General features: G+C 42.0%; 1 protein-coding gene across 2 annotated transcripts in view; it reads left to right on the top strand.

The window, feature by feature from the left end:
• zmat4a (zinc finger, matrin-type 4a) overlaps window positions 1-11092 on the top strand; it is a gene marked incomplete at both ends in the record, with an annotated part of 131297 nt that extends 120205 nt beyond the window's left edge. For both annotated transcript variants that reach the window (XM_080738367.1, XM_080738366.1), the window contains 2 exons: window positions 873-1097; window positions 10992-11092. In XM_080738367.1, the coding sequence (XP_080594493.1) occupies window positions 873-1097; window positions 10992-11092 (326 nt within the window). The remainder of the gene's footprint in view (window positions 1-872; window positions 1098-10991) is intronic.
• Between the last annotated feature and the right edge of the window lie 16779 nt (window positions 11093-27871).

Genomic DNA, 27871 nt, shown 5'->3' with positions numbered 1-27871 from the left:
TCATATAGCTATATTCCAGGAACAGGCGTAAAGTAGCCTGCAGCTCGCAACCAGTAAAAATAATGTAGGGTGGGAACAAACACGGATGCGAAAACTCACTCATACAGAGAGCTAACTAATATTTGGAAATCATCGCTGCGCAAAACACTGTCCCTCATGGCATGTCAGGACATTCTGATTGAAACATTGCCTTTTAATCACTTGTTCTTGCTTATGTTGCTCAAAGTCAAGTCTAAGTCAACTTGTCAAGATGAGGTGTGGGTTGAGCGCCTGAGTATCTATTACTGATTAACTTGATGGCTCCGTTTTTGTTGGGGTGTTTGATGCTGTAATATGCCTTTTGGGGGGGATTATCAGCAGCTGTGAGACAAGTATGCTCGTCATTCCATTTTTGACATTCCATTTTGACTTTTCTTCTCAGGTCATTAAAATTTAATGGAGACAATGGCTTGTTATTCTGTACAGACATGCTTCCATATAAACATGACAAGATTTATTTTGTGGCTTTGTAGACAAAAACTGATCTAATATTTCATGGCAGATGTTCTTCCTAATCGAAAACATTCTTGTCATCATTATTTTGATAAACTCCATCGTATTTTGAATGGTCAAAGTTACCATGACAATTTATGAACATGAAAAGTTTCATAGCAAAATGAGATAACCCGTTTAAGTCCTTAAATCCTTCAATATTTTGATACTGGGTCTGTATTAAAAAAAATAATAAAAAAATTAAATGGCTAAATGAAGGTATTATAATTATATGTGTGGTTTGGAACACACTTCGTTTGTGTGTTGCTTTAATAGCTCAATGTTCTCTTGCGGATCTTTCTGTTTGATCTTGTCTTCTCTTGTGGCCACATATCTTTCAGAGGTGTCGCCCAGTCCTGTGAAAATGTCCCCCGAAGCCACACCCATGATGATCTCTTCACGACAGCGCCGCGACTCGGACCGCTACTGCCAGCTATGCAATGCCTGGTTTAACAATCCCGGCATGGCGCAGCAACACTACGACGGCAAGAAGCACAAGAAGAACGCTGCTAGAGCTGACCTTCTAGAGCAGCTGGGAAAAACCCTGGACATGGGCGAGATAAAAGGTAATCACAGAACAAATGGTTGAGACCACTGACCTTTGTCTCCTCCGTCTCCTTTCTATAATCAATGTTTTGTCTTAGGAATGCGACAAAGAACAAAAAATATTATTGAACTCAAGTCTCCACGGCGTGAGTAATCAATAGAAAAAAGTCATTTTTGGGGGTGAATTACTCTTTTAATTGTCCAATCTTTAGCTATCGATATTACGCAAATATGTCTGCAGTTTGTGCAGAAAGCAGCTCTGGCTGCTTCAACTTTAACTTTTAAACTGTGCTAGTGTAGCTCCATTAGCGTATTAGGGCTTAATCTGTTTACACCCACTACTGTATATGGGTCACAGAGCAGAAATTAGATTGATTATTAACCAAACCACAAGGTGGTTAGACTCACCTACAGTATGTTACATAATTATGTTAAATAACAGATGTGTGTTGAACAGGTCTGTCTTTTACCATTTAGACCTGGAACACCCGTACATTGTTAGACCTTTCAAGATGCAAACACTTCTGTGTGTAGTTGTTGCAACTGTATATACATAATACAGTATATAGCACCATTATTTTGTTTTGTATGAGTACAAATACAGTTTAACATTTTTGAACAGAAGGAGCTTCCAAATTAGTGTATTTGTAATATATTCTAGGCCACATTGAAAGCCTCTGTTTGTCACTTTGTGAAAGCAAAAGTGCAACAATTTCAGGCAATGCTCTACCAAGCAATTCTTCATTCATCTTCGATGATAGTTGGTACATCAGTTACTGATGATTATTTTGAATCTAAAGCTGAGGGCAAATGTGCAGCTAATGCTATGAAATCATTTGCATGTGTCCATGTGCAGGTGTAAGCCTGTGCACTGCTGAACGATAACCAAACTGTACTTGTCAGTTTGACTGCCATCTGAATGCCTAAGAGCCTGAGCGTCTCTTGAGTGGCCAGCCTCTCAGTGAGCATGTCACAGGCTGTTAAATTTAGAGAGGAGGGTGCTGTGCTCCATTATTGTTTCCTAGTCACAATAACGTCAATAACAATTACAGAAAATGATTCCAGTGGGCAGATGTTCTTGGTGTAACAGCAGCAGCAGAGGAAGCCCTGAGGTGCTCTAAAGGGCAACAGTGCATGAGAGAGACGGAATGGATTAGATAACTCCTTACAGCTGATTGGACACCGGACACTAATGTCAAGCCTGATTGTCTCTTTATTGGTTCTTCACGAGGGCTCAGGCTGGCTGGAGACGATCTTGGTAGTTTCAGCCTGCGTATAGTCCCACCCCGTTGGTTACTTTGATTTGCGTGCACGAGGATCATCTATGATTTCAGCATACAATTATTGATGCTTCGGATGCTTCCATCCTGACCACATTGAGTGAATGGGTGAGAATCTTGGTTAAATGCAGTTAAATACACATAGGCTTAGAGACTTCAATTCTCATGATAGTCTTGTAACAGCTAATCTAAACCTGGTGGTGTTACTTCCATAAGCTGTACCTCATGGCATCTTGCACACACACGTACACGTACATGTGTGCACGCACGCACGCACGCACGCACGCACACACACACGTAACCTAATTCCTTTCATTTAGTATCAGTAGTGATGTAACCTCGCCTACCAGGCTTTCTGGGGGAAAGCCTGGTGTTCGTTCACAACAGGCCGTTTGGTTTCCGCCCAATGCGGAAACCACTAGAAGACGTTTCTTTGATTTGATTCCCTCCGTTTGTTTCCCCAATCCCTATTAAAATGCTTGAGTGTAGTCTTGCCAGTCGCTACGAGTTGGACTAAAAGATGCATATACCAAACATATTTTTCAAAAGCAAAACTACTCCGCATCAAGGAGTTTATTAGGTAGGCCCTAAAAGTAAGTCCTTTGGTGCAGGGGAATATTTTGGGTTAAAACTGAACTATACGGTTTGATAGTTCCGGTCAAAGTCTAGTCTGTCTAGGACTACAACATGACGTAAAGTGGTTTCCGCTCCTGACCGGATCAAACCCCGAAAATGGAAGTGATCCCAGACTAGTAGTGATGTATTAGTAATGACTTCACTTGTCAACACTGGAGATGTGTTGACTTCAGTGTTATTGTTTAGTACTTTGCACTCTATGTCAAGAAGCAGGTGCACCTCTACCTTACCTCTCTGGAGCAGTTAACTTGGCACACAGAGGCTGATAAACTGACATCAATCCAGTTGTGGAGGTGGAAATGTCAGCGTGCTAGCTGCATCATTCAGCATTTATGGCCTAATGAGCACATGTCTCTGGCAATGATCTATTAATAATTAAGTAGCAAATCATCCTAAAAGGGAAAACTTGCATTTGCAATCATGTGAATAAGGGAATGGGGCTATAGCAGGCACACAGCCAGGCTGGCAGTTGGGCAGGGCAGGAAGGGGATTGCTTAGTTCATAGGGACGCAAGTAAGCTGGCAGGCCCATTCTTCATCACAAAAGATGCTACCTCAGGCATTAGCACCTTTACCCTATTCCATTTCTCTCTCTCTCCCTCTCCCTAATTTCTTCGTCTTCTTCTTTTCAGAGGACAATCATGAGCTACCGTAGATAAAAATCCAAACATATGAAGGACTATAAAGATTGCACTTTGTGGAGTGTATACTGTACTACCACCAATGCTATGTATTTTCAAAATATGACATTTCTGCTATTTAATCAGAGGTAAGAAATCAACTCTTCCATACTCCCCATTTAGTTTGATTGGGCCAATAATGCAGGGTTTGCCTATTACCTGGATGTCTGCAGATAGGCACACTAAGAATAAAACTGTTAAGTGAAATCCACACCCACGCTTTGGGCAATCAATGTTAAAAGGTGGTCAGTTCTTCCTTGTCCCATGACTATGACTAACCTTTCCAAAATATTGCATGGTGTTGCAAGTTAAATGCCTTTTATGAGAAGCCGCACCAACTGCTTTGGGCCAAACATGAACATTTTATCAGTTCTTCACTCATGCACGACTAAACTTTCCATAAAGTGTCATACATTTTGGAGAAATCCTGTTAGAGAGAAACTGACAAATGGTCCTTGAAGTATATGCCTATTACATTATTCAGATGAATGTCTCTTTAACTAATATTTCTGTAAAATGATGCCTAACTTATAAATATCTGATGATACATAGGGTTGTCTGCAAGTATATATTTCCTTTATTTGAGCTCTTCTTTGGGCTAATTCCCATCAGGGGTCGCCGCAGTGGATCATGTTTCCATCTGTTTTCTGTTTTCTGCATCTTCCTTGGTCATTCCAGTCACCTGCACGTGACTCTCTTGCACCCATAAACGTCCTATTTGGCCTTCCTCTTCTCCTCTTGCTGTATTTCCTTTAATTTGAGCTAATTAAGCAATATGCTGTAATATTGGGTTGAACCAGTTAAACTAAATATAATAAGATTTAAGTTGTGCTGTTTTATAATAGCCCTCCAGACATTAGGAGAGACATTAAGCCTTTTCCTCAGATAACTATATAATGTGCTAAACAGTAGTGCTTAACTCCATCTTTACTTCAGAGGAAACAGCCTTAATTTTGTTTGTATATCAGATGTGTTTGCAGGGAACCCACTCCTGCATGTTCACCATTTTTTGCTATGTCGACATTACCTTCTTATGTTTCAGTCATCAATGTCTTGTCTTTCTCGTGTCTTTGAGATGATTTAACCCTAGTCCTCATTCTTTGTATAACCCCCATCATGATATTTTTAGATAAACTGGTCACAGTACTTTTAGCTGAGAGAAACGGCAGAAACCCGTCTGGGAGCTCTCCATTTACAGTATGCTGCCATTTTTCTCGATGCCATACCCTGAATTCCCGTGTGAACCAAATATGCGGACACAGCTGAGGTCCCATTTGGTGCATCCGACAGTTTCTCGACAGTTCTAATGCAGATAGCCTTAATGCACCATGACATTCCATTCAGGTGCTGAGGTGTTAAGTGTTCTGGACTACTACAGTATATACTTCTTCCCTCGGCCACACTCCCCATTTCCACTCTAGGGTGCCGTAGGGTGCTGGCGTTCTCAGTTTCCTCTTTACCTGCGTTTCACCCGTTACCTTTTCACTGGTGTGTCAATAGCGTGTCTGGTGACCAATGAGTGATGGTCACCACCACCATGTGTTCTGCTTTCTAAGCGTGGATTCATCAGGGATGCACTTAATTTCTAATCCGTTGTGCCTCTGTCTTTGATTTTAAGCTTCCTTTTTGTTTGTTTGTTTGTTTGTTTGTTTGATTGATTGATTGATTGATTGATTTATTGATTAATTGAATACTTTATTAACTGTTTGCCAAAAAGAATATTCAATACAAGGTCTGATAAAAGGATTAAACCCAAGAAAGCACTATGGCTTGTTTCCATTGGAGTCCTGTGTATTCAATTAATCAAAATGTGTTGTTCAATATAGGCTAATAAGCAAGTCTAATCTATTGGCCATTTATTGACACGTTCCTACTGTATTTCTGAATAAGAGGGGTCTTCTTGCTAAAAGCAGGTTACTTATTGATTCTCTGCCCTCATGGAATCGATTTAGATATACAATACATAGAAAGGGCAGTTGAGTGCCGTTTCAAGCCACTTTGTTATGTCTCCATTGCCTTCTTTTGCCCGACACCACTGTCTTGTGTCTTGCACACTTTTCAACTTGTCTCATAAGTCTGCCACTGAGGGAAAATAAGCAGCCTGCCTCCCATGACTGCCAGGTGATGAAATATTCAAAGGCTCCTATGGAGGAGGAGGTGCTACTGTTTGCCAGGAGCCTGTACTCCATTGTGTACACAACACACTGCAGCCACATTAAGTTGTTGTCAAGTTGATGGAGAGAGAGCAAGGAAAGTTTTATTTGTATTGCACATCTCAACAAGGCAATTCAAAGTGCTTTACATAAAACATTAAGGATTAAGACATTACAACATAAAAATAAGATAATATTAATAACTAGTAAGACTAAGACGCCTCAGGGTGACAGCTGGCCAGTGATGTATATCGGACCAGTTACCCATATTTGGAGACTCCTAGTACCCATGGAGATCCATTTACTGTACATCCCTTTTATGCCCATATATGGAGATCCCTGTCTGAACCAGCCACACAGATATGGGCTGTCTTCCTCCATATATGGGCATTCCCTTATGGTGTCCTGTTAAATATGGGCTTAATATTGATGACATCAGGGATCTCCATATATGGGCATATAGGGACTTTTACATAGGTGATGTCACCTGTGATATCACCTGTGATGTCACAGTGATGTGTCAGGGGAACCACAGTGTCAGACGTGACCTTCAGAGATACACGGATACGTGGACAAGATGTGACAGTTTTCATAGTAAACTTGTGACCTACGGTCACAATAATAATAAAATAATAAAAACCAGTAAGACGCCTAAGGGCGAAAAGTGACGGCGCCCTAAAGGGCAAGGTCGCACAGAGGGCGAGGTCACGCAGGACGGAATTCGCTCAGGACGGAATTCATTATTAATATATATCGGAGTCGGACCATATCGCCCAGCAGCCCTATTTACCTGACGCTCAGTACCTTGGTGTTTTTGTGATGGAGGTCCTTAAATGTTTCATAACTGCCTGTACAGTTCTTCTGATAGTAAGAATAGCCAGCTCTGAGTAGGCTTATGTAAAATGTATGTGTTTACAGTACATAGCTTGGACCGTAGACCCCACACAAAGGATCCTATTTTATTCTGGTAGAACATATACTTTTACTGCAGCCTACTATAATTGGAGTTCATGTATGCTCAACCAACAAAACTAGTTGCCTGGGACACTGGGAGACCCACAGCCTTAACGAGTGTAATAGTGTCATTTTTCAAATTCAATCCATTCACATACAAGGTATATAGGGCCACAGTATTTTCCTTTACCCCCTAATTTAGTCGTTACACCAATCCTCCCCACATGCATTTCTGTGTGTTGTCACTGCTGTTGTTTGTATCCTACTGGCTCACTTGCCAGTGAGGAGCCCCCAACACTCCCCGCTGACAGGTGCCACTCCAGCACAAATAAATATTTCTCTCTTTCATCTTTGTTTATAGTATCATCCTGAATAATGTAGAAGGCTAGGGATGCCTGGTAAGGTAGATATCAGTGTACTAACTAGAGATTATTTGTTGCAAACCTGTTAGCCTCAATTTAAAATGAATGTTTTGCAGTTAACAGCTTTTTAGCCTATCTGAATCATAGTAGTCCCAGGTTTTTGGCTGCTACAACTCGTGTTAGTGATCTTGGCTCCCGGCTTGGCTATGGTCGAAATTTGGCCATCGGCCCAACACATTCCGGGTGCAATGCAGCAGTTAATTGAAGGGAAGTATTCTGAGATATATAATTTGCCAAATCATGCTGTATCTCTGTTTTTTTCTCTCTCTCCATCTCCACCTCTTTATATTCTTGTTGCTTCTTCGTCACAAGGCTTCTTCGTCACAAGGGGGGAAAAGTGGGACTGAGTTACTAGGGCCCAAGGTGGAGGGGCCTTAATTATTTTATACTTTAGCGATAAAAATCGCAGATATACAAGCTCACAGCGTGGCACCGAGTGCCGCGCTGCGAGCTTGTAAATCTGCTATTTTTGAAAAGTCTTGAAAATGTGTGCAAATCTTTGAATATATGTATTTTTAAGTGAACATTTTGTAACTAAAATGTTGCTTCTGGGGGGTCCCTGGAACAAAATATTTTAAGATGGGGGTCAGTGGCCAAATGTATATAATTTTGGGGGTCCTTCACATGAAAAGGTTTGAGCACCACTGACATAGAAACATAGGTTTAAAAAAACACCTTAGGATTTGAAATATTCAAAGACTTGCACAAATTTTCTTGATAAAAAAAAAAACGGCTAGTTAAAGCACAAAATAATTGTGCGCAGTGAATCCTTTTACCCAAGGCCTAGAATTTGGTGCGACGCCCCTGCTTGTTGCTTCTTCCTGGGGACCATTGCAATCACAATTCACACGCCATTTATCTTGCTACTTTGCCATCTTCACCAGTCACCCTGACCTTAAAATAGATCTATTACTGTTTTAATAGCCGGCTCAGACAAATTACACAGAGCTGATCAAGCTCTTCTTCAAGAAGCCATGAGAAGGGCAGGTCTTTCTGTCCCTAAGTACACTGAGTCATCTGGTAAGTGGCACAAATTCAAGACATTAGATTTGATGATGGAAGGAAGCACCATACATGTCAAGATGTTGTCAAGGCTCTCTTTGCTATAGGACACTGGTTCTCAAACTTTGACATTTGAAGGTCTCCCCTTAACTTTGACAGTGTTCAAATGGAATTTGGTTCCATTTGTACACTGTCAAAGTGACAGACTTGTAAGGGTCAATTTGGACACCCATAAAGGAACCTAGAGAGTTCCTGAAATTCACTTTGAGAACTACTGCTATAGGCCAAGTCATCTGGTGAATTGTGTTATTTGAAGAATGGCAATCCAGACATTCCTTTCAAAGCACTTACTGTATCTCATATTCTATTGTCTTACACATGTGTTCAGAGACGGCCGTACTATCTGTGGTTAGATGCCAGCTGTTCCTGTTTTATCACTTTGAAGGGGAATTAGGTTTTATTTTGTGAAAACCATTGACTGACTTGCGGCCCTGAGCCGTCATACAATTGGTTCTGTGGGGTCCCAAAGCTAGCATATGCTGCCTCAGCCTAGGCACTATACATTATTACAGTCAGGGAAGCTTTGGGAGGGGAATAAGTAAAAAATGCACCATCTGAAAAGGGCAGATGGCTCCCGCTTAGTTTAGCATGAACCATGGACCCAAACCACCTTTACGATGCTCATAAACAATCCACTCAGAGGATTACGCTGTTGATCGATCATGACGGTCTCTTCCCTTTGTTGTTCCCTCCAAAAGGCTGAGGCAATAAGTCTCAATTAATTGAGACAACCAGAGATTTGGCCACAGATACCCAGCGAAATTACTAAATCGAACCACCTCAAGAGACTCCAGTCTCTGGCTTATTGGAGAGAGAACAGGCCAGCGTCATCTAAATAGCAGATGCCATGTTCTATTAATTTGCTATTTTTTCAAGACTATAAGGCACCAATAGTGTTGGCAAGTGGACAAATGATAGGCTGAAGGAGGAATTGCAGACAGCATGTTCCATTTGCTTCTCAACCCGTTTCTATATTCTCATTTAATCCAAATAAATGAGACCACTGACAACATCCCCCCCCGTACACCTCCACTGCCGAACCGGTTTGCCTCTTCTTGGTGTGAGGGACATGCTCACGTTAACCAAAACAAATGACTATCCCGCAACGCACCAGGGAGGCGTCAGAAAGCGCAGGAAATTGTGGTGATGGAGGAGAGCTTTATGGGGGCCTGGCAGGTGCCCGGCGTTCCATCCTTCATGTAGGGTGGTGCCCAGGCAGCGGGCGGAGGCTGGGGGGGACGTGCTGCAGGTGGCTGGCAGTGATGGATGCTGGGGTCCGTCGCACAATCTTTCACCTTTTCAGAAAGTGTTTGAGAAGCGAGTTGTCAAAAGGGCCACCGCAGAGCACACCCCTGGTGCTTGCCGCAGCACTTTAATGTCAGCTTGCGAGCCTGTCAGGGGGATGCTCGCGCAAAAATTGAAATTCCAGCCCCAGTAGTGGCCGTCCTGACAGCACGGTTATGGCTCAGCCAATCAACAGATGGAGGGAATGAAAGTGAGTTAGTTGCTTGTCTCGCCCACGGGGATATTACCCTTCATCACAACGATGGAAAACAGCTGACACTGACATCTCAGAAGTAAGCTGTTAGCAAATAACACATTTTCAACGTCATTTGGCACAACTTTTTTCCCTCAGCCCCTGTCAGGATATAATGACGTGAGGATCTGGACTTTTTAAATTGCAGTGCCTGATACCAGAGTAGTGCTTTAATATGAACTGAATAATCATTAATAATGGAGATTTGACTCAGTGGAGGAGCGCAAGACATTTATTTTGTTTTGGCCTTTTGCTCTAAGGCATGTTTCTGGGGAGCGTTAACTCAATTGTGAGAACAAGGTAAATGTGTGGGCCATTTTTCAAGCCACTGTGTCATTAATAATACATGACAGCAATTACACAGCAATTCACAATAGGCAAGCGGATAAAAGATTTGCTCAAGGACAGTGTTCAGTGGCTGTTGATGGATATGTCGTTCACTGTTTTGAACATATGGAGCTTTTGACAATTTACTTATGGAATTGTCTCTATTCTCACAAGGCTACTGTACCTTGCCATGCAACAGGGCTTTTAACATCTGCTACCACAGAGGAAATTAAATGAAAAAACACTGGGAGCCAACCCAAGGCATAGCTAGGTGAGATGACCAGGGCAAAAAGTAGTTTGATGATTGGATATAATCTTGAAGTGCAGAGCATACAGTACTTATGCATACTCCATACTGTATGCTGAGTGTGTTCAGATAGTATTTACTGTATGTCTGAAGCATATTAATTATGCAGTGCTATGATTTTTCACCCCCTAAAACATGATTATCAGGTATTATGATTATACTAGGAGGAAGATTCTTTCAAAAAAAAAGTGTACAGAAAAGGAAAAAAAAATGATGTGGCCACACCCTCCAGTTCATTAAGTATGCCTGGTTGTCATGGTGGGTGGTGACCCAGCTGAAGCCACACTCACGGTGTTGGGTGAATGGTAAAAGGAGACTATATGATGTCATTTAATCACTGTTTTTGGATTGGCACTTTTGACCCACAATTAGGTGTCAGCCTCCAGGAAGAAACCCCAAATACAAAGGGAATACATAATTGCTCATATTAACAACCACACCAGGGAGTCTAATGAAATACTGTCAACCTCCTAGGCACATGAAAACCAGAAAAAGTGCAAAACTATGGCACCGCCTCTTTAACGTATTTTCTTCCCTATTTGTCTTTTTCATTCCAGGTCTGAAACGAAGCTACACCTGTGAAGTCTGCAGCGTCACACTGAATTCAGTGGCACAGTACCACGCACACCTGCAGGGCTCCAAGCACCAAAACAAGTGAGCTGATTTCTTGCTGCCACTTTCATTTTGGTACTTTGCATGTAGAGTGTGGAGAGTGCAAGTGTGTTGCTTTATTAGCATGACAACTTCCGTTTTCTCTCCTTTCATCACTGCCCTTGAATTTACCCAGCTCCAAAGTTGGGGGAGGGGGGTACGGTACTGTACATAGAACCCTGCACAATGTAGGTTTTTATATAAACCTTTTCCTTCTATATAAAGCTTCTCCAGGATGCAGAGGTGGAAAAAGTACTCACATTTTGTACTTAACCCTTAAAGGGCCAGTTCACCTCTGGGGCAACCAGATCTTGTTTTATTGTTGTTTGGGACACAATCAACACAATCCTGAGTTATGTTTTGTGTTCAATCTGTATTTTGAGATATTTTGGTATTTCAGCATGAATGATGATGCATTTTGCATCATATGAGTCATCATGCTGCATCATATGATGCAAAATGCATCATCATTCATGCTGAAATACTAAAATATCTCAAAACACAGATTAAACACAAAAAATTACTCAGGATTGTGTTGATCGTGTCCCAAACAACAATAAAATAAGATCTGGTTGTACCAGAGGTGAACTGGCCCTTTAAGTTCTGTTCGGGTCATTTTGACCCGTTTTACATTTTCATTTGGAAAAAAAAGGTAGAAGTTTAAAATTTTTCCACCTGAAACTCACTGGCCTTAAAGATTCTTCTGAGATGAACATGTAAAAGATGCACAGATGCACAGAAATACACAGTATTATGCCAAAACACAGACACACAGTCACCCCCACTTCTAACACCCCCCTTCCGAAGCCCCATTCCGAAAAAAAAGTTAATAAAAACATTTTCTGATTTTCCTTTTTTCCTATAAGCATGAGCAATATTGCCCAGTATTAAATAAAGTAGTTTTTACATGAATTTCAGCTAAATCAGTAAAAACACCTGGCTCTTTCAGTGTTTAATGTGATATAGCAAAGCAGAAATGCAAACATTTACCATATTAATCATATGAATTGTTTGGTATTGAGTCAAAGTCAATGTATCATGATGATTTGTTAAGTTAAATTTATATTAGTGTTGTTTTTTTTAAACCAAATATCCCCTCTGAACAGAACTTAAGGGTTAACACCTTGACGTCCGAAATACAATGGTGGTTGGTAGATTAGCCGTGACATTTCTATTATTGTATTGTGATCTGAGACATAATATTATGTTTATAAACATGACCCCGCAGCCCCTCCATCTTGAACAGCGCCGCTGTTTTTTCTTTTTTTTTCCCCCCAGGCCAGTAACTCACCATGATTTTCTCGATTTCCGTTGGGATAGAATGGGGGTTTTGGCCGATCGTCGATGTCCCCGTGCGTTTCGCGTGCGCGATCCTTTCACGTAAATGTCCCCGCAAATAGTCCATGTGTGACTGAAGAACAGAACTGAAAAGTTTCGCTAGCATAGCCCCAAGCATGGCTGCAGGAGGAGCTCGAGTGTGTAGACAGTAAACGGATGGGTGGAAGGTGCCTTGGAGAAGGAGAGGCGCTGACGTCACCTCTGCTTCATGCACGGTCTGCATGAGCTATCAGTGCACGAGTGGTGACTAGGGAAGGTTAGACGATCGCCGATTTTCGGATCAAAAGCTTTTATTCCGGTTTTAAAGACAAAGTCCGGGAATGTACGACGTGGCTGAGAGTCCCTGGGGGGATGTGCGATATAGTACGGTTTTAACATTAAGGGGCTCCCCTTGGCTTAGAAGGTGTTAAGTAAAAGTATCAATACTGCACTGTAGATGTACTCCATTACAAGAAATGTCCAGAATTCAAAATGTACTTGAGTAAAAGTATGAAAGTATTGGCATCAAAATGTACTTCAAGTACCAAAAGTAAAAGTACTAAATGTTTGAAAACAACGCGTCACATCGCAACGCGTTGTGAGCTTGTAGATCTGCTATTTTTCAAATTGCCTAGGTATAAAATAGGGATAAAGTGGGTTAATGTGTGTTTTATAATATTATAATTTACACCTGCAAAGTATAACTAAAGTGTTGAAATAAATGTAGTGGAGTAAAAGTACAATATTTCAATCCAAGATGTAGTGGAGTAGAAGTAAAAGTATTGGAAATTGGATATACTCAAGTAAAGTACAAATACCTCAAAAGTGTACTTAAGTACAGTACTTAAGTAAATGTACTTAGTTACTTGACACCACTGCCAGGATGTCAGGGGAGCTCAGCTGGCATCTTCAGGCCCCTTCTCCCATTTAAGTTGAGCTTTATTGAAGCAATTAGTGGAAAACTGGTCTAATTGAGCCATTTCCCCTACTTCTTTCACACTGCTACTAATTGGTGGCAGTTGTGCCTGCAGGAGCCACTCTCCAAAAGTAAACAAACATTTATAGACACAACAAACAGCCAGACGGGAACAAAAAAGAAGAGAGATACTAACGAGATATGAGCACCGATATCCAAGCATACGTGTTTAAAAATAGTTTGTGTACGCCCCAGACAATTCTCAGGGATAAAAGACATGAAAACGGCATCTCAGATAACAATCCAGAACCTAACCGTGCTTACAGGAACTATATCAAGATGAATATTTTCAGTACTATGTCAAGTTGATTTAGCGTGAATCACCAACAGCAAGGGTCTCACACTCCACATGATGGATACAAGATAGCTTACTATGCATAACAGAAAAGTCTGCATACCTGTACATATACATAGATGCTGTATATGCATACAGTACAAATGCACATGATACTTATCGTTGTCGGGTGAAAACCTTGTATGTCCAAAACCGTTCGTTTTGCATTTATCATTTTAAAAATGATTTAAACTAGTGAAAACAGCCGATCTACAAGCACACAACGCCTCGCACTGCTAGGCATTGTGTGCTTGTAGATCGGATTCACTACTTTTGTGCGACGGCCTTGTATGATGAAGCAGGGCGTTACTTTGCGAAAGAACGTATACATTTGAAACTTGGAGATACGAGGTTTCCACCCGACAACGACATTATGTTACAAATATAGATTTATTTCTGTACACATACATGGCTATCCTAATACACTCATTTATCACACATTATTTTAACAAATTAAGGTTAAGCTAAACCTGCCGCCGTAGTCCACAATACAACATTTATGCGAAGATATTTTCTTTTAAATCGACCTGAGTATTGACCCAGTTTCCTGAGCCTTTATCGTTTGAGCTAACCTCAAAGCAGTTGAGAGAGAGGGCAGCGCCAGTGAAAGGTGTGTTTGTTTATCCAGACCTTAGCCAGGAGGTGTGAATTGATGGGGCTTTCATGGTGCGTATGCTGGATTGAATTCCCCCTGCCGGGCTGTCTCTCTGTCTGTACATAACCGCCAGGGATGCTGGTGCGCGGAGACGTGATGTGCCATCTAACAGCTCCGTGCTTTTAGACACAGTCGGCTGCACTGCCTCATCGGCGCTGGTGACCCCCAATCCCCCTCCCCCATACAACATAAACAATGCTGCTCCTTCCCCAGCTTGCCACCAGCTCTCCCTGGCAGGGCTGATTGAAACGGCACCCCCCCCTCTGTTAACTGCACTGCCTACAGTGCCAGGGGTGTATTTAGGTCATTTGTGCATGTTGGTTTGCGTACGGATCAGTTTACCATCATGGGTTCTCAAAGTGAGGTCCGTTGATCCCCAGGGGACAGGGGGTTCCAGGGGTTCCCCAGAAAATTACAATTTAACTACACAAGTCTACCAGTAATTTTGTATTTTAAAATGTTAAAGTACAACATTATACTAAGGTGGATGTTAAGATGCATTATGACACGTTATGGTCAACAGAAATTGTCTGCTCACAGGCTCACCCCCTCTCCAATTCTCAACTACTACTGTGCACAGGTGAACGCCGTGACTAGTTATCAGCGTGGTAGCGCCAAAGCTCCGGTGCCCACGGTCACCATCAGTGGTGGAAAAAGTACTCATATTCCTTACTTAAAGTGCCTATGACACAGCCTGAAATGATCATGTATGATACAGCAAGTCACATGGTTTCTCTGTTTGAAAAGGCGCACAACGTTCTGCTGCATGCATGGTATGTATGTAGACCGTGGAACCACACACACACACACACACACACACACACACACACACACACACACACACACACACACACACACACACACACACACACACACACACACACACACACACACACACACACACACACACACACACACACACACACACACACACACACACACACACACACGCTATACTCTCCGCACGTGTGCAGAGTGTCTATGATATGACTCTTCGTTGCTACTGTAAGCTGAACCAAGGCCAAATATAGCAAAATATAATATTATGGCTTTTCCATTGCACTGAGAACAGTTAATACTAGCCATTCCAATTGCAACCATTTCTGGAACATTATTGATGTCACGGTAGTTTTTTGAAGGGATGTCCTCCTACTCATGATTCCAGGTTGCAGAAGAAACACAATGATAATCGTTGACACAACGCGGCCACAGAACAGAGCAGAGTGGTGCGGAATCATGGCACAGATTAATTTGGCCTCAGCGTGGCTGTGGAAATTGGAAATAGCCTTTTGACTCAGGAGGGGGAAGAAATTACCTGTTCCTGACAAGAGTACTAATGAGAAGTGTGATCAATACTTCTCTAACAAGCCAGCTGCAACGCTCCATAACAGCTCACTCAGTTAACGCTAACAGGTAATAGCGATACTGTCCATCTAAAAGCAAGGAGACTACCATAACTGTAATGTGATTTATCAAAACGATGTAGCTTTCTAACATACAGTATACAGTATATTTCCAAGTATTTTCTTTTTAAATTTATCACAATGCTCTATCTTTGCTTTGGAGGTGGCTGGCCATGGGTTCTGTTTTTTGCCCCTTTTATTAAAGGAGTAGTTCACCCCCAAAATGACTTTTTTTCTATTGATTACTCATGCCATGGAGAGTACAGTTCAATAATATTTTTTGTTTTTTGTCACATTCCTAAGACAAAATTTTGATTCGAGTAAATTTACCCCCATTGTTTCCGGATGGGGACCCGACCCGTTTCGAAACGGGTCCCCATCCGGAACGAATGGGGGTAAATTTATTGTCATCACATTTTTGTCTTAGGAATGTGACAAAAAACTAAAAATATTATTGAACTCATGTCTCCATGGCGTGACTAATCAATAGAAAAAAAAATCATTTTGGGGGTGAACTACTCCTTTAACACTTTGAGTGCCAGCCCCCCCTGCCCCCCGTCCCTTACCAGTGCCACCATTAGGTCCCATTCATTTCTGCCCCAATTCCAGGGAATAAATTGGAAATGATCCGATATTCACATCGGAACAAAAATGGGAGGTTTGGTAAAAGAGGATTTTTTTTTTTACCAAAAAAATTTTGGAGTGATTTCGGTGAGCGGTTTTGGAGATAGGTGCTCGAGAGTGCGCACTGCGCAAACCAGTCAATAACCTCAGAAATCTAGATTCTGAGATATTTGAGTTCAAAGAAAAAAAACTTTAGGAAGCCATAGCAACAAATTGGTAAATGGTAACGAAACACAAGTACCCTTGACAGAAAGAATGACATGCCTACTTTCATTATGTGCAAAAAAAGTTAAAAAAATATTGTACCATCGTCTAGTTTCAAGGGGGCAAAGTGAAAAAGTATGAAATGACTCAGAAGGTAGAAATTGCCTTACATTTTGATAGAACTATGCACTGTGAATTCACTGTGTTTTTACCTGGTCTAGAAGGTCAGGAAGACAAAAAGTCAGAAAAGCGATGTCAACCTTTTATTTTATGGCAACATCGAACCCTAACCCTGGTGAGTACCTCACACATCCAGCATGAACATATTTATGTTCAACAATATTTACAAATATTTCCAAAAAAAAAGAAATCACAAATATGACTTCACAAAAATAAAATATAACTGGATAAAAGTAAAATAAAATAAATGTGCAGCAAGTAAAGAATAAATAAAATAATATAAAAGTCAGTACTGTACTGTACTGTATTCTCAAAAAAGGCATTCAACAAGCCAACATTCAGGAGTCAAAGGCACCACAAATAAAGGTCAAAGATGGTACTGTTCACCGTGTGTGTGTGTGTGTGTGTGTGTGTGTGTGTGTGTGTGTGTGTGTGTGTGTGTGTGTGTGTGTGTGTGTGTGTGTGTGCGCCTCAGGTACCTCAAAATGGCCTGGTACCTGTTTCTTGCCATTGTTCTGGGAAAGTACGGCATGCAATGACAGAGTTTTTTGACCAGTGCATGGCAATCTCCGCCTTGTGAACGATAGCTGTGAGGAAGAGAAGTCCCAGAAAGTTCTTCAGCTCCCCTAGAGTGACATTGGTCCAGGCAGCGAACCTACAGTGTGTATGACCTATGCCTGACTCCTCCGCTCTCGCTATCTCAGCCATCATACTGTCCTCTCCATCCTTCCTCCATCCAGTCAGACTCCACGGGCCCTGTATATGATAGAAATAAATAAAAAATACTAAATGATCGTGCTTCTGTATAATTTGTATGTTCTTTAGCAAAGGCTGTCGCACAAAAGTAGTGAAAACAGCAGATCTACAAGCACATAACGCCTCGCGGTGCGAGGCGTTGTGTGCTTGTAGATTGCACATACAGTATGAAACAGAGCCGATACCTTTATGTAGGAAAATAATGCTGCTATGTGTACCCTGTATATATATAAAATGTCACAATGCGACATAGCTCTGTAAAATGAACAATGCTGTACCCCCTCCAACTGTATATATGTTCCCCATTTTCAACTGGTTTTTATATTGTATTTGTTATACTTGCTTTGGCAATGTAAACATATGTTTTCTCATGCCAATAAAGCTCCTTTGAATTGAATTGAATTGTATAATGTGGACCCAAAACAATGCACAAAAAAAAAAAAAAACAATAGCAGGTCAGGCTTATTGATTGATTGAAGAATGTATTAGAAAGAGGTGGTAAAAAAAAGAACCTAGCCCCACCCTACCCTCCCCTTCTTTGTATATACTGGTTGTTTAGACTTACTGTCTTTTTTTGTTTTTCTTTACATATCTACTGCATAGTACTGTGTTCTATCTGTCTGTCATTCAATGTTATATGAGATACTTCAATGGTTTCCACTTTCCAGTGGAAATAAGCTTAGTCTTTTCATGGATCTCCTTTTAGTAGACCTTGTACCAGTGAACTGTACCGTCATGAAACTGTACCTTTTCCTATGCAAACTTCTAATAAAGTCTTCAATCAATCAATCAAAGTAGGCTACAGATGCATGGCTCATTTCAACAGGAACCACACTTTATGCAGCTCATACAGTGGTGTGTTCTAGACTCATATTTTATTGTTAGTTACTAGTTAGTGCCTAAAAAGGAGATCGGCTGTTGTTGTAGATCGGCTGTTTTCACTAGTCTAAATAATTTCAAATGATAAATGCAAAACGAGCGGTTTTGGACATAAAAAGTTTTCACTCCCTCCATCACGGAGGTATAGAGGCCGACGCCGAGCGGCGCCATGCCCAGGAGGGTCTCCCAAATCGGGCTTGAGTTGTGGAGGGTGGTCGCTAGTGCTTTGGAGGTTCCAGGGCGAGCGCCCCCACCCCGGGGCTCGCGATCAAACCTTTTGGGAACCACTGTTCTATACTAGGCTGTGATGTGATGTCCTTGGCTCATTATCGCCAAAATAAACAATGTTCTACTTCTAACGTGAGTGGCACGTAGTATGCAGTGAAGAATATAGCCTAAAATCAGCGTTTCTGAATGTCGACTTTACAATGAAATGGATGCTTCTCTCGTTTGGGTCGGGACCCATTTGTGAGTCGCGGAGACAGTTTTATGGTTTATGGGCCATATATTTCATACATTTTGATACATTATACAGCACTTATCTCATATAACATTGAAAGACAGACGTATAACAAAGTGAAACGTAGAGAACATACCGCAGCACAGCTCAGCAGTGCATCCTACAGGGCGCGCGGAGAAACCGTAGCAATCGGTGGTCTGTCCCTGGCAGCATGCATGCCTCGCCGTAGAAGGAGCCCTTCTGGCCGCCAGAACCAAAATCGAGGCCGTGGATGTACCAGCGGAGGTCCTCGCTGATGAACCGATCGCCCGTAGAAGGAGCTCTTCTGGCCGCCAGAACCAAAATCGAGGCCGTGGATGTACCAGCGGAGGTCCTCGCTGATGAACCGATCGCCCGTAGAAGGAGCTCTTCTGGCCGCCAGAACCAAAATCGAGGCCGTGGATGTTCCAGCCGAGGCCTTCGCTGATGAACCGATCGCCCGTAGAAGGAGCTTTTCTGGCCGCCAGAACCAAAATCGAGGCCGTGGCCCGTGGGTGTAGCAGCCGAGTACCTCCGTGATATCTCTATCTCTCTAAATAATACTAAATCTAATGATTTTATAACTAATTCTAGCTCATTCTCTCAATATATCTCTCTCTCCCTCTGATTGCTGTGTGTCCAGTACGGTAAAAGTCACTGAACTCTTTGAGACTCTTGTTTCTGGGGGGAACCGGCCAACCAGCATGCTTGAATTTGGTCACATAAGCGTGTGATGTCATGCAGGGGCGTCAATTGGGTATGGCAGGGGTATGCAGCTGCCATACCTTGACAGGGGGAAATAATAAAAATGTACTTTTCATCGTGCCTGTTGCTAAGGTATGGCAACATGACTGGTGTCTTCACCAGACACCAGTCATGTTGCCATACCTTAGCTTGTTCTGAACTGACGCCACTGAATTGTCATGCATGACGACCGTCCCATCGTCCAAAAGGGCTGTATCTTGGTTACCGCATAGATCCAACACTGTACTACTGTAATATGAAAAAAAAGCATCTGGCGTCATATGACGCCAATATTATTTTCTGGCATCATTGCCAAGGTCGTGTCGGACGTCATATGACGCCCTGGCACTGAAAGTGTTAAAGCTCATACTTTCCTGTCTAAAGTAGCTTCTCTTACTTGTTCCGTGGGTTGGAGCATTTGCAGGGAGCTTGTCTGCTGTGACAACAATAGCACAAGAGTCTTTCTGTGGTCCCCAGTCAGGGAATGAGGAGAGAAAGGGCTCTGCGCCGAGTCCGGCCAAGATGCCAGGGGAGACGAGGCTGGTGTGACTGGTCAGTGTTAAGTAAGGCGAAACAGAGGAAGAATCTATTTGACCTCCACTCCAGATCTGAGAGACAGGGGTGTCGCACCAAATTCTGGGCCCTGGGTACAAGGATTCACTGCGGGCCCCCCATGAATGTTCTTCATAGGGGAGGGGGTTTAACCCATTTAGACTGGGAACGCATTATTTTGCGCTTTAACTATTGAAAAATAGCAGATATACAAGTTCACAGCCCGTCACAGAGTGCCACGCTGCGAGCTTGTAGATCTGCTATTTTTGAAAAATTGTGAAAATCTGTGCAAGTCTTTGAATATTTCAAATCGTTTTTGTTTTTTTGAAAAACCTGTTTCCCATCTCAAAATATTTAGCTCCAGGCACCGCCCAGTTACAAATGTCCGCTTAAAAAATAGCTATACCTTTTCAAATAGCAGATCTACAAGCTCGCAGCATACAATAATTAAGGCCCCTCCACCTTGGGCCCTAGTAACTCAGTCCCCCCCCCCCTGTGACGCCCCTTGCAGAGAGCTGCTATACTCTAGCTCTCTCCCCTCTTTAACACAGAGGACAGAGACAAATCACTGTGGGATAGGAAGCATTTACCAGCCAATTTAGGGATTTGTACTGTTGTTTCAAGCTGTTATGACCTCTGTGGTTGTGTGACCACAAAATACATTCACAGGATGATGGCTCTTTCTCAAGTTCCTTTCATTATTTTTTATAAATGATTTGGACCTGGGAATACTAGATGTGATTATGCAATCGCAGAATTTCCCACATAATCGGCCGCATTACAGAACTTGAAAAAAAGAAAAAGAAAAAGAAATCCTCCTCACACACAATTCTGTGTGTTGTCACTGTTGTATCCTACTGGCTCACCTTCCAGTGAGGAGGCCCCACTGGGAGGACACAGTGCCTCTGTCCTACTCCTCCTGCCCAACACTCCCTGCTGACAGGTGCCTCCCCAGCCCGTAGGAGTATGTGCAGTGACAAATATCACCTTCCCCGTCTGGCTTACCCTCCCACGAACACGAGTCCTCCCCTCCGCTCGAAAGAAATCGACGCCCCTTTCTTCAACATTATGGATCTAGGATCTTTCTCTGTAAACACAACCGAGACGCTAACTTGCACTAATTATTTTTAGAGATGTGGTGGACAATGTTTTAGATGCCACACACTCACACAGGTCTTCATCGAGTCTTTACAACTATAGTGACGACTAACGTTGGGGTGAACATGTTCAAATAATAACTTTATTGGCCAAACTACACACAGAAGCAAGCTAGAATGTAGAGGCTACAGTACATGTACTGTAGCTGTCCTGTTACGGAGAAAAAACGCAATAAAGACACATCATTTATTTGGTTCTGTAGCACTGGTTCCATTTGGTTACTGTCTGTAGCCTATATCAGTAGACTGCCAGAAATGCGACAGAGATTCTTTTCTCCATTCAACACAAAGATCTATATAAAATAACGGATAGCCGACGCATTGGCCGTTGTTTATTTCGACTCGCGACGATAGATATATGTCCGCTGTTTGTGTTGGTTATGTTCTTGGTGCTTTGTGGAATCTCAACTGCAGGGCTGGGGAACACAATTCTGCCTAATCGACCTCTTTATAAACAGATATATAAAACAAACAAACAGGCTTTGCTTTTATATTTGATTTGCAGCCGTGACTGCAAACTAAAATCTCTCTCAACTTAAGTTGTTTTGAAGACACAGCTCAGCCAGTGAGCCAGATTCTCCGACCAATCAGTAGCAGGCAGGGTTGTACCGTACCACGTCACTGCTTTGGCCCCACTTAGCCCAGCCCGCATCTACTCTAGAGTGGATACTTTTTAGTACCCCATTCTGTACCAATTTCACACCACTTGACTATACCCAATTCCTTGTAGTGGAAAACCCGACACAAGTGGGTGGGGTGGAGTGGAGTGCATATGGAAAACCGGCTAAAGTGGATTCTAGGGACTCTGTGGGTTCCTTTAGAGGGGTCTACATTGACATTGACCAATACAAGTCTGTAACTCTAACAGTGTACAAATGGAACCAAATGGACCCTAACGGATCGGGTCCATTTGGTTCCATTTGTACACTGTCAGAGTAAATGGGAGACCTTGAAATTTGAACGTTTGAGAAACACTGCGCTAGTGGATTCCAAATTACCCGAGGGCCCTGGTGCTTGGAATCCAAAGTACTGCTTTTCATTCATTGTTTTCATTCTAATCTAAGCCGCCTAATTTGACATGGTTGAACAGAAAACCACAGTCCCTGTCCTCTGGTCCATTACACTTTCACATTGTAGTATACTGTGATATGTTAACTTGATAGTCGATGAGGAGGGGAAAAAATCATTGTAGTCTGCACGACATGATGATTTAGAGTTGAATTCAAAAACATGTTCATACAGTACATAGAAAAGCTTTTTTACGTGCGGTTCGTCATTCAGTCTGTCTGAAAGATAAATTATATTCTAGATTTTTTACTCAGAGAACTGACTACTGGCCTTGGTTTTAATTTGGTGCCATCAATCATTTCTGAAAGGTTTGTCACATTAATAAAGTGGTAGATTGCAACTCTTAGAATAGGCTAGTCTCTCACACACTGCACACTGTGCAGAAACCCATTAGCTGAATCCTCATTCTTTGCACCAGTCTGAGAATCTGTTGCTCATTCATCTTCTAATGTTGCATGAAATGATCCACCAATGGTAAACCCAGTGAATCTGTGGGAGGAATGGTTACTCACCCTTATGGATTTGGTGGCATCATTATCCCAACATGTGCTGCTGATAGCCATGCAAATCATCCAAGGTGGTTTTCGAACTGTAGCAGAAAAAAATGATAATGATCAAGCATATTGCATAAATTCACTAACGGGCATTAGACAGGCATATTGTTCTGTTTTATAAAGTGACCTGCTAACAGAAGCCTTGATGAAAATGATTTCTCAGATTTCCTCATTTGATTTACATAAATAAATGTACTGGAAACCCCTATACGTAATATAGCTTTCAATCCGGGAACCCCTTTTAGGGTTAGTAATATTGCAAGATCTTATTATTATTATTATTTTTAGAATCGGCCTCAGGTCTAAATGGGCTAGCGATCTTCTGACCTGAAGAAGAACCCTAGAGTATTAAAGGTTGCCATGGACTAACAATAAAGTCAATCTTTTCCATGGAGTTGGAGTGCAGGCTCTATTCCTTCTCAATGTTAGTCTTTATTGACCCAGCAGGCCAGCACCCTTGTCGATGTGCATACATTTAAGCTTGCTTATTATCTCTTATTTATTCATATTAATATTTGTTTTCAAATTGAGGCTGAAATATAACTGCAGTGGCATCTTGCATCTTCACAGTGCATACTGTAGTCAGTGTAGTGTATACTGTAGCTATTGAATCTTGCGGTAGCAGGCTATTTGGTGGTTTTACAGTATAACGATCAAATCGACTTCCATGAGTGACAGGGAAAATGACATGGCTTTGTGTATGTGTATCTCTGACCTTTGCAGTAAATACTAAAACATAAAAAATAAAATCCAGTAGGTAAAGCTGTCAGATAAAAGGAGCATGATATATTATGCTTAATCCTGGTGGCCTGCTCTTATCCAGGGAACACAAAATAGAACGCTGTATTATGATGGTGGACAGTGGTGCTTGCATGTATGCCCACCTACTTTTCCCCATAGTGTCCCAGTGTCTTGTGCCTCACCCCCACGGCAAAGAGCCGAGTTGGTAACGTCGTAAAATATGATGACAGACAAGATTTCTTTTTAATATTTACTCAGGGAAGGTTGTTGAGCACAGATGCTCATTTTCAGCAACGCCCTTAGACATACACGGACATACACACATTAAAACCTGGGAGAGCTGGCCAGTACAACCACAGTCTTATGCTGTTGGCCACTGGAGCAGTCAGGGGTTCAGTGCCTTGCTCAAAGGCACCTCAACTGTGTTGGCGAGACGATAGGGGATGAATGACATACAGCAAATGGTCCAGTCGTCCGGGAATCAAACCGGGGACTCGCTGATCAGGGCATTTTGTGCCAATGACATTGGCTACTGAGTTGCTCCAGGCTTTACAGTGATGAGCAGTTATTCTTCATTTTTGTTGAATTGATGTCAAACCAGTAAAATATATATATCGTCGTTGTCGGGTGGAAACCGTGTATGTCCAAACCGTTCGTTTTGTATTTATCATCTATAAAATGTACTAAACTAGTGAAAACAGCCGATCTACAAGCACACAACGCCTCGCAATGCGAGGCGGTGTGTGCTTGTAGATCGGCTGTTTTCACTAGTTTTGTGCGACAGTCTTGTATGGTGAAGCAGGGCTTTGCTTTACCAAAAGACGTACACATTTGAAACTTGGAGATATGAGGTTTCTGCCCGACAGTGACGATATACAAAAGGCATGTCCATGTAGTAGAATCAGATTTTTGAGGTTGCAATTCAACATGACAGTTAAATGTGTCTTACAGCTCGGACTGGGGCTACAAAAGTCAGTTTCTTAGAGAAGTTGTGACTTCCAGGATATTGACTATTGCCCTTGTGAAGTCACCCGGCAACAGAGAATTCCTTAGGGTGTCATTGACAGGTCTATCTAGAGGCTTCCCTCAGTGTTCCCTCAAGCATGAGAGTCGATGCTGCAGGCTAGCCTTGGGAGAAATCAAAACCCCCTGGAGGCGCTGCGCTGTACCCCCACAAATCTCATGCTGTCAGAGTCACGTTCCTTCCTCACGCTCAACCCCTTTCAAACATTGCAGTATCGCATGCATACAAATAATGACATCTTCAAAGCAACTTGACGTTCCATTCCATCTCATTCCAATTCAGAGCTGTGTGCACATCGCCGACACATATCTTTTTTCCTGTTCAAAGGTTTCTGCGTCATGCATCATGTTTACAGTAGCCTATATGTAAATCAAGATGCAGCTATGAGTTTCTAACCGATGAAGAGGGAGTGAAAGGCAATTATTCGGACATAGGCAGACAACTGCCTTTGTGTCAATAGCTGCAGAAATGACCTTTTGGTTGGCCTGGAGAGTCACTTTAGAACCATCAATCTGGCAATGGTATTAAGACACAGTTCAGTAGCTAGCAGAAACAGTTAATTGATTCTTAATCAAAGTAATATCGAGTATATATATTTTTAATCAATGATCGATTATATAATAAAATAATGTATTAATAATTGATCCCTCATCATTATAGTGGAAAGTAAAACAATATATATAATAAGAACATGGTGCATTCTGCATTGTGAGCTTGTAGATCTGCTATTCTCACAATTGTTGCACATCAAAACTTAAAGATTAAGTGGTTAATCGAACAACTAAAACAACTAAAAACACATTACTCGGATAATCTCAAAAGTAATCAATATAATAATAAATAAGACAGTTGTAGCCCTACTTTGGTCCAAAGTGATGTGAAAGAACTTCTAAAACTAGATCTTTATAATATGATTATTTTTATGTTGTTTTATTTTAGAAATCAAAAGCTTGCACAAAATTACAACTACAGGGGGTAACTCATCTACATTTACAGAGAGTGGATCATATATATCTTCTAGAGACAAATGTATTAGTTTCAACAGACATCTTTCCAAAATAGCTATAACATTTTCTTAATTAAAAACCTTAACAAGAGGTCAAAGTGATTTTAAGCAACTTCTTTGTGAAGGCTTTGGCACTCTAAATATAAACAAGTACATTGTTGTGCGCTGAAGCAGAAAACAGCCAGGGCTAGAGAATGGAAGGGGGGAGGCTGGGGTCTGACAATTTCAGAGCCCATATTTCCCCAGCACTCATTGCCTGTTTGTTGGCTCTGTGATTTATAACGAAGCCCAGTAGGAGCTCTGCCTAGTCAGGACCAGCTTTTTACGCCTTATGCCCATGAGGTCCTCATTGGAGGAATTTTACAAGCCACTTTACTGTACTGTCTCTGTGGAAGAGAGATATCGATGACAACAGTGGCTGCCGGCAAAAAGCATCAAAGGTGGGCTTGGGCAAAAGGAAGGAAGGGTGCAATGCCATTGGGGATATACTGTAGAGGGGAAAATCAGACTTTGATTCAGGCTCATTTCCCCCATCACTGACTTACTAATTAATTCCCAAAGCACATATACTGTAACTCAAGGGCTAAACTGGATGCCAAATAGGTAATTGTCAACCTGGATAAGAGATAAATCCTCAGTCTGTTCTTGTGCTAGATCTCGATCATTATCGCTCCATCTCGCAAACCTACAGTACCTAGCCTATGTATGAATGTATGTATGAGTGTAATGTATGCTGGCTATCTATCTATCCCTCTTTCCTTTAATGAAATACTCTCAGGGCATAGTGTTATTGCTGATGGAAAACATACTAATCCTTCTTGATTTAATCTGCTGCCACTCACTCCAAGGCTGATTAGATATTCACTTAGATGTAGTTCTTTGTTAAAGTAAACCATGGTTCCTACTTCCTATTGAAGTGGGCCGCTCAATCTTAACTATGTGTGAACGTCCCTGTGAGCTTGGCCTTTCAACCATGCACCTTGAAGCCGGCAAGAAATAAAAGGGATTTTCTTTTCTTTCTTTTTTTTTGCATGATTTTTCAGCCCCATGGGCTTTTGTGTTCACAGGCACAGCTTCATTTGACATCCCCCAGAAATACATTATCATAAATAGATTGAGGGGAGGGGAGGAGAAGAAGAAGAGCTAGGGGGAGAGAACTGGCCAAGAAAGAACACATTAACAACTGGGCTGATATCTGCCCCATGTGAGAAAACACACTCTAGAGTTTCAATGCTTTTTACGTGGCACTGTAATGTCACGCTGTACAGTGGAACTAACATGGAAAGGTGGCGCTTGCTCTAACATGCCAACACAGTCATAAGTACGCAGTACAGCCAAAGCAGCCACCCTGTTTATTAAGGGAGGGGAATTAACTTCAAAGGGATTTCAAAATGTCCAATGCAGAATGTAGGCACTAGGGTGAATTATGCATGAGTAATGCTTCACCACATTAATGTGCTGACAGAATTCGTCACACTCCATATACTAGGCATGCAGGAGTGCGTGCTGCCCACATCATGTGTAGGGGTCGAGGGCACTCAGGTGGTGTGGTTTATTTGGCCTATTGGAGGCTGTGAGGCTATGTAACCTACACCCACTTCATGGTGAATTAGATATGAGGGCACTTTGCCTTAAGGAGAAAGCTGGGAGCCTTGATATACAGTATAGCTGTGAGAAATGTCCTCTTTGTGCTCACTTTAAATCTGTGGGTGCGTGTTTATGGATTTACTGTATGTGAGGATGTTTATGGCTGAATGTGTGTGTGTAGACGCATGAACGAGTGCCTGCAAGCGTCAGAGTGTGTGAAAGTGTGTGCATGTTTTTTTGTGCATATAATATATGCACAAAAAAAAACATGTCGTGTTTACGCGTGCATATTTTTCACGCAGGGCGCTGCAAAAAGTGGTGGGATTTGGAGACTGGGCTCCGGGCCATATATCATCTCCAAGCTATTTTAAAAGCCTGTCTGTCCTGCTGTCACTTTGGGGAGGGCACACATCATGCTGTCAGTTTGGGGAGGACACACATCTGAGCGCTGACAATTTGATGGAGATGATGGGAATAGGGGATAATTGGAATTTATAGAAAAGAAGGAAAATACTGAGCTTAGCAAAGGGATAAAATGTCAGCAATT

Source organism: Nannobrachium achirus, assembly GCF_963921795.1.
Source record: "Nannobrachium achirus genome assembly, chromosome: 12".
Taxonomy (NCBI): domain Eukaryota; kingdom Metazoa; phylum Chordata; class Actinopteri; order Myctophiformes; family Myctophidae; genus Nannobrachium; species Nannobrachium achirus.
This window is presented reverse-complemented; position numbering and strand designations above follow the sequence as displayed.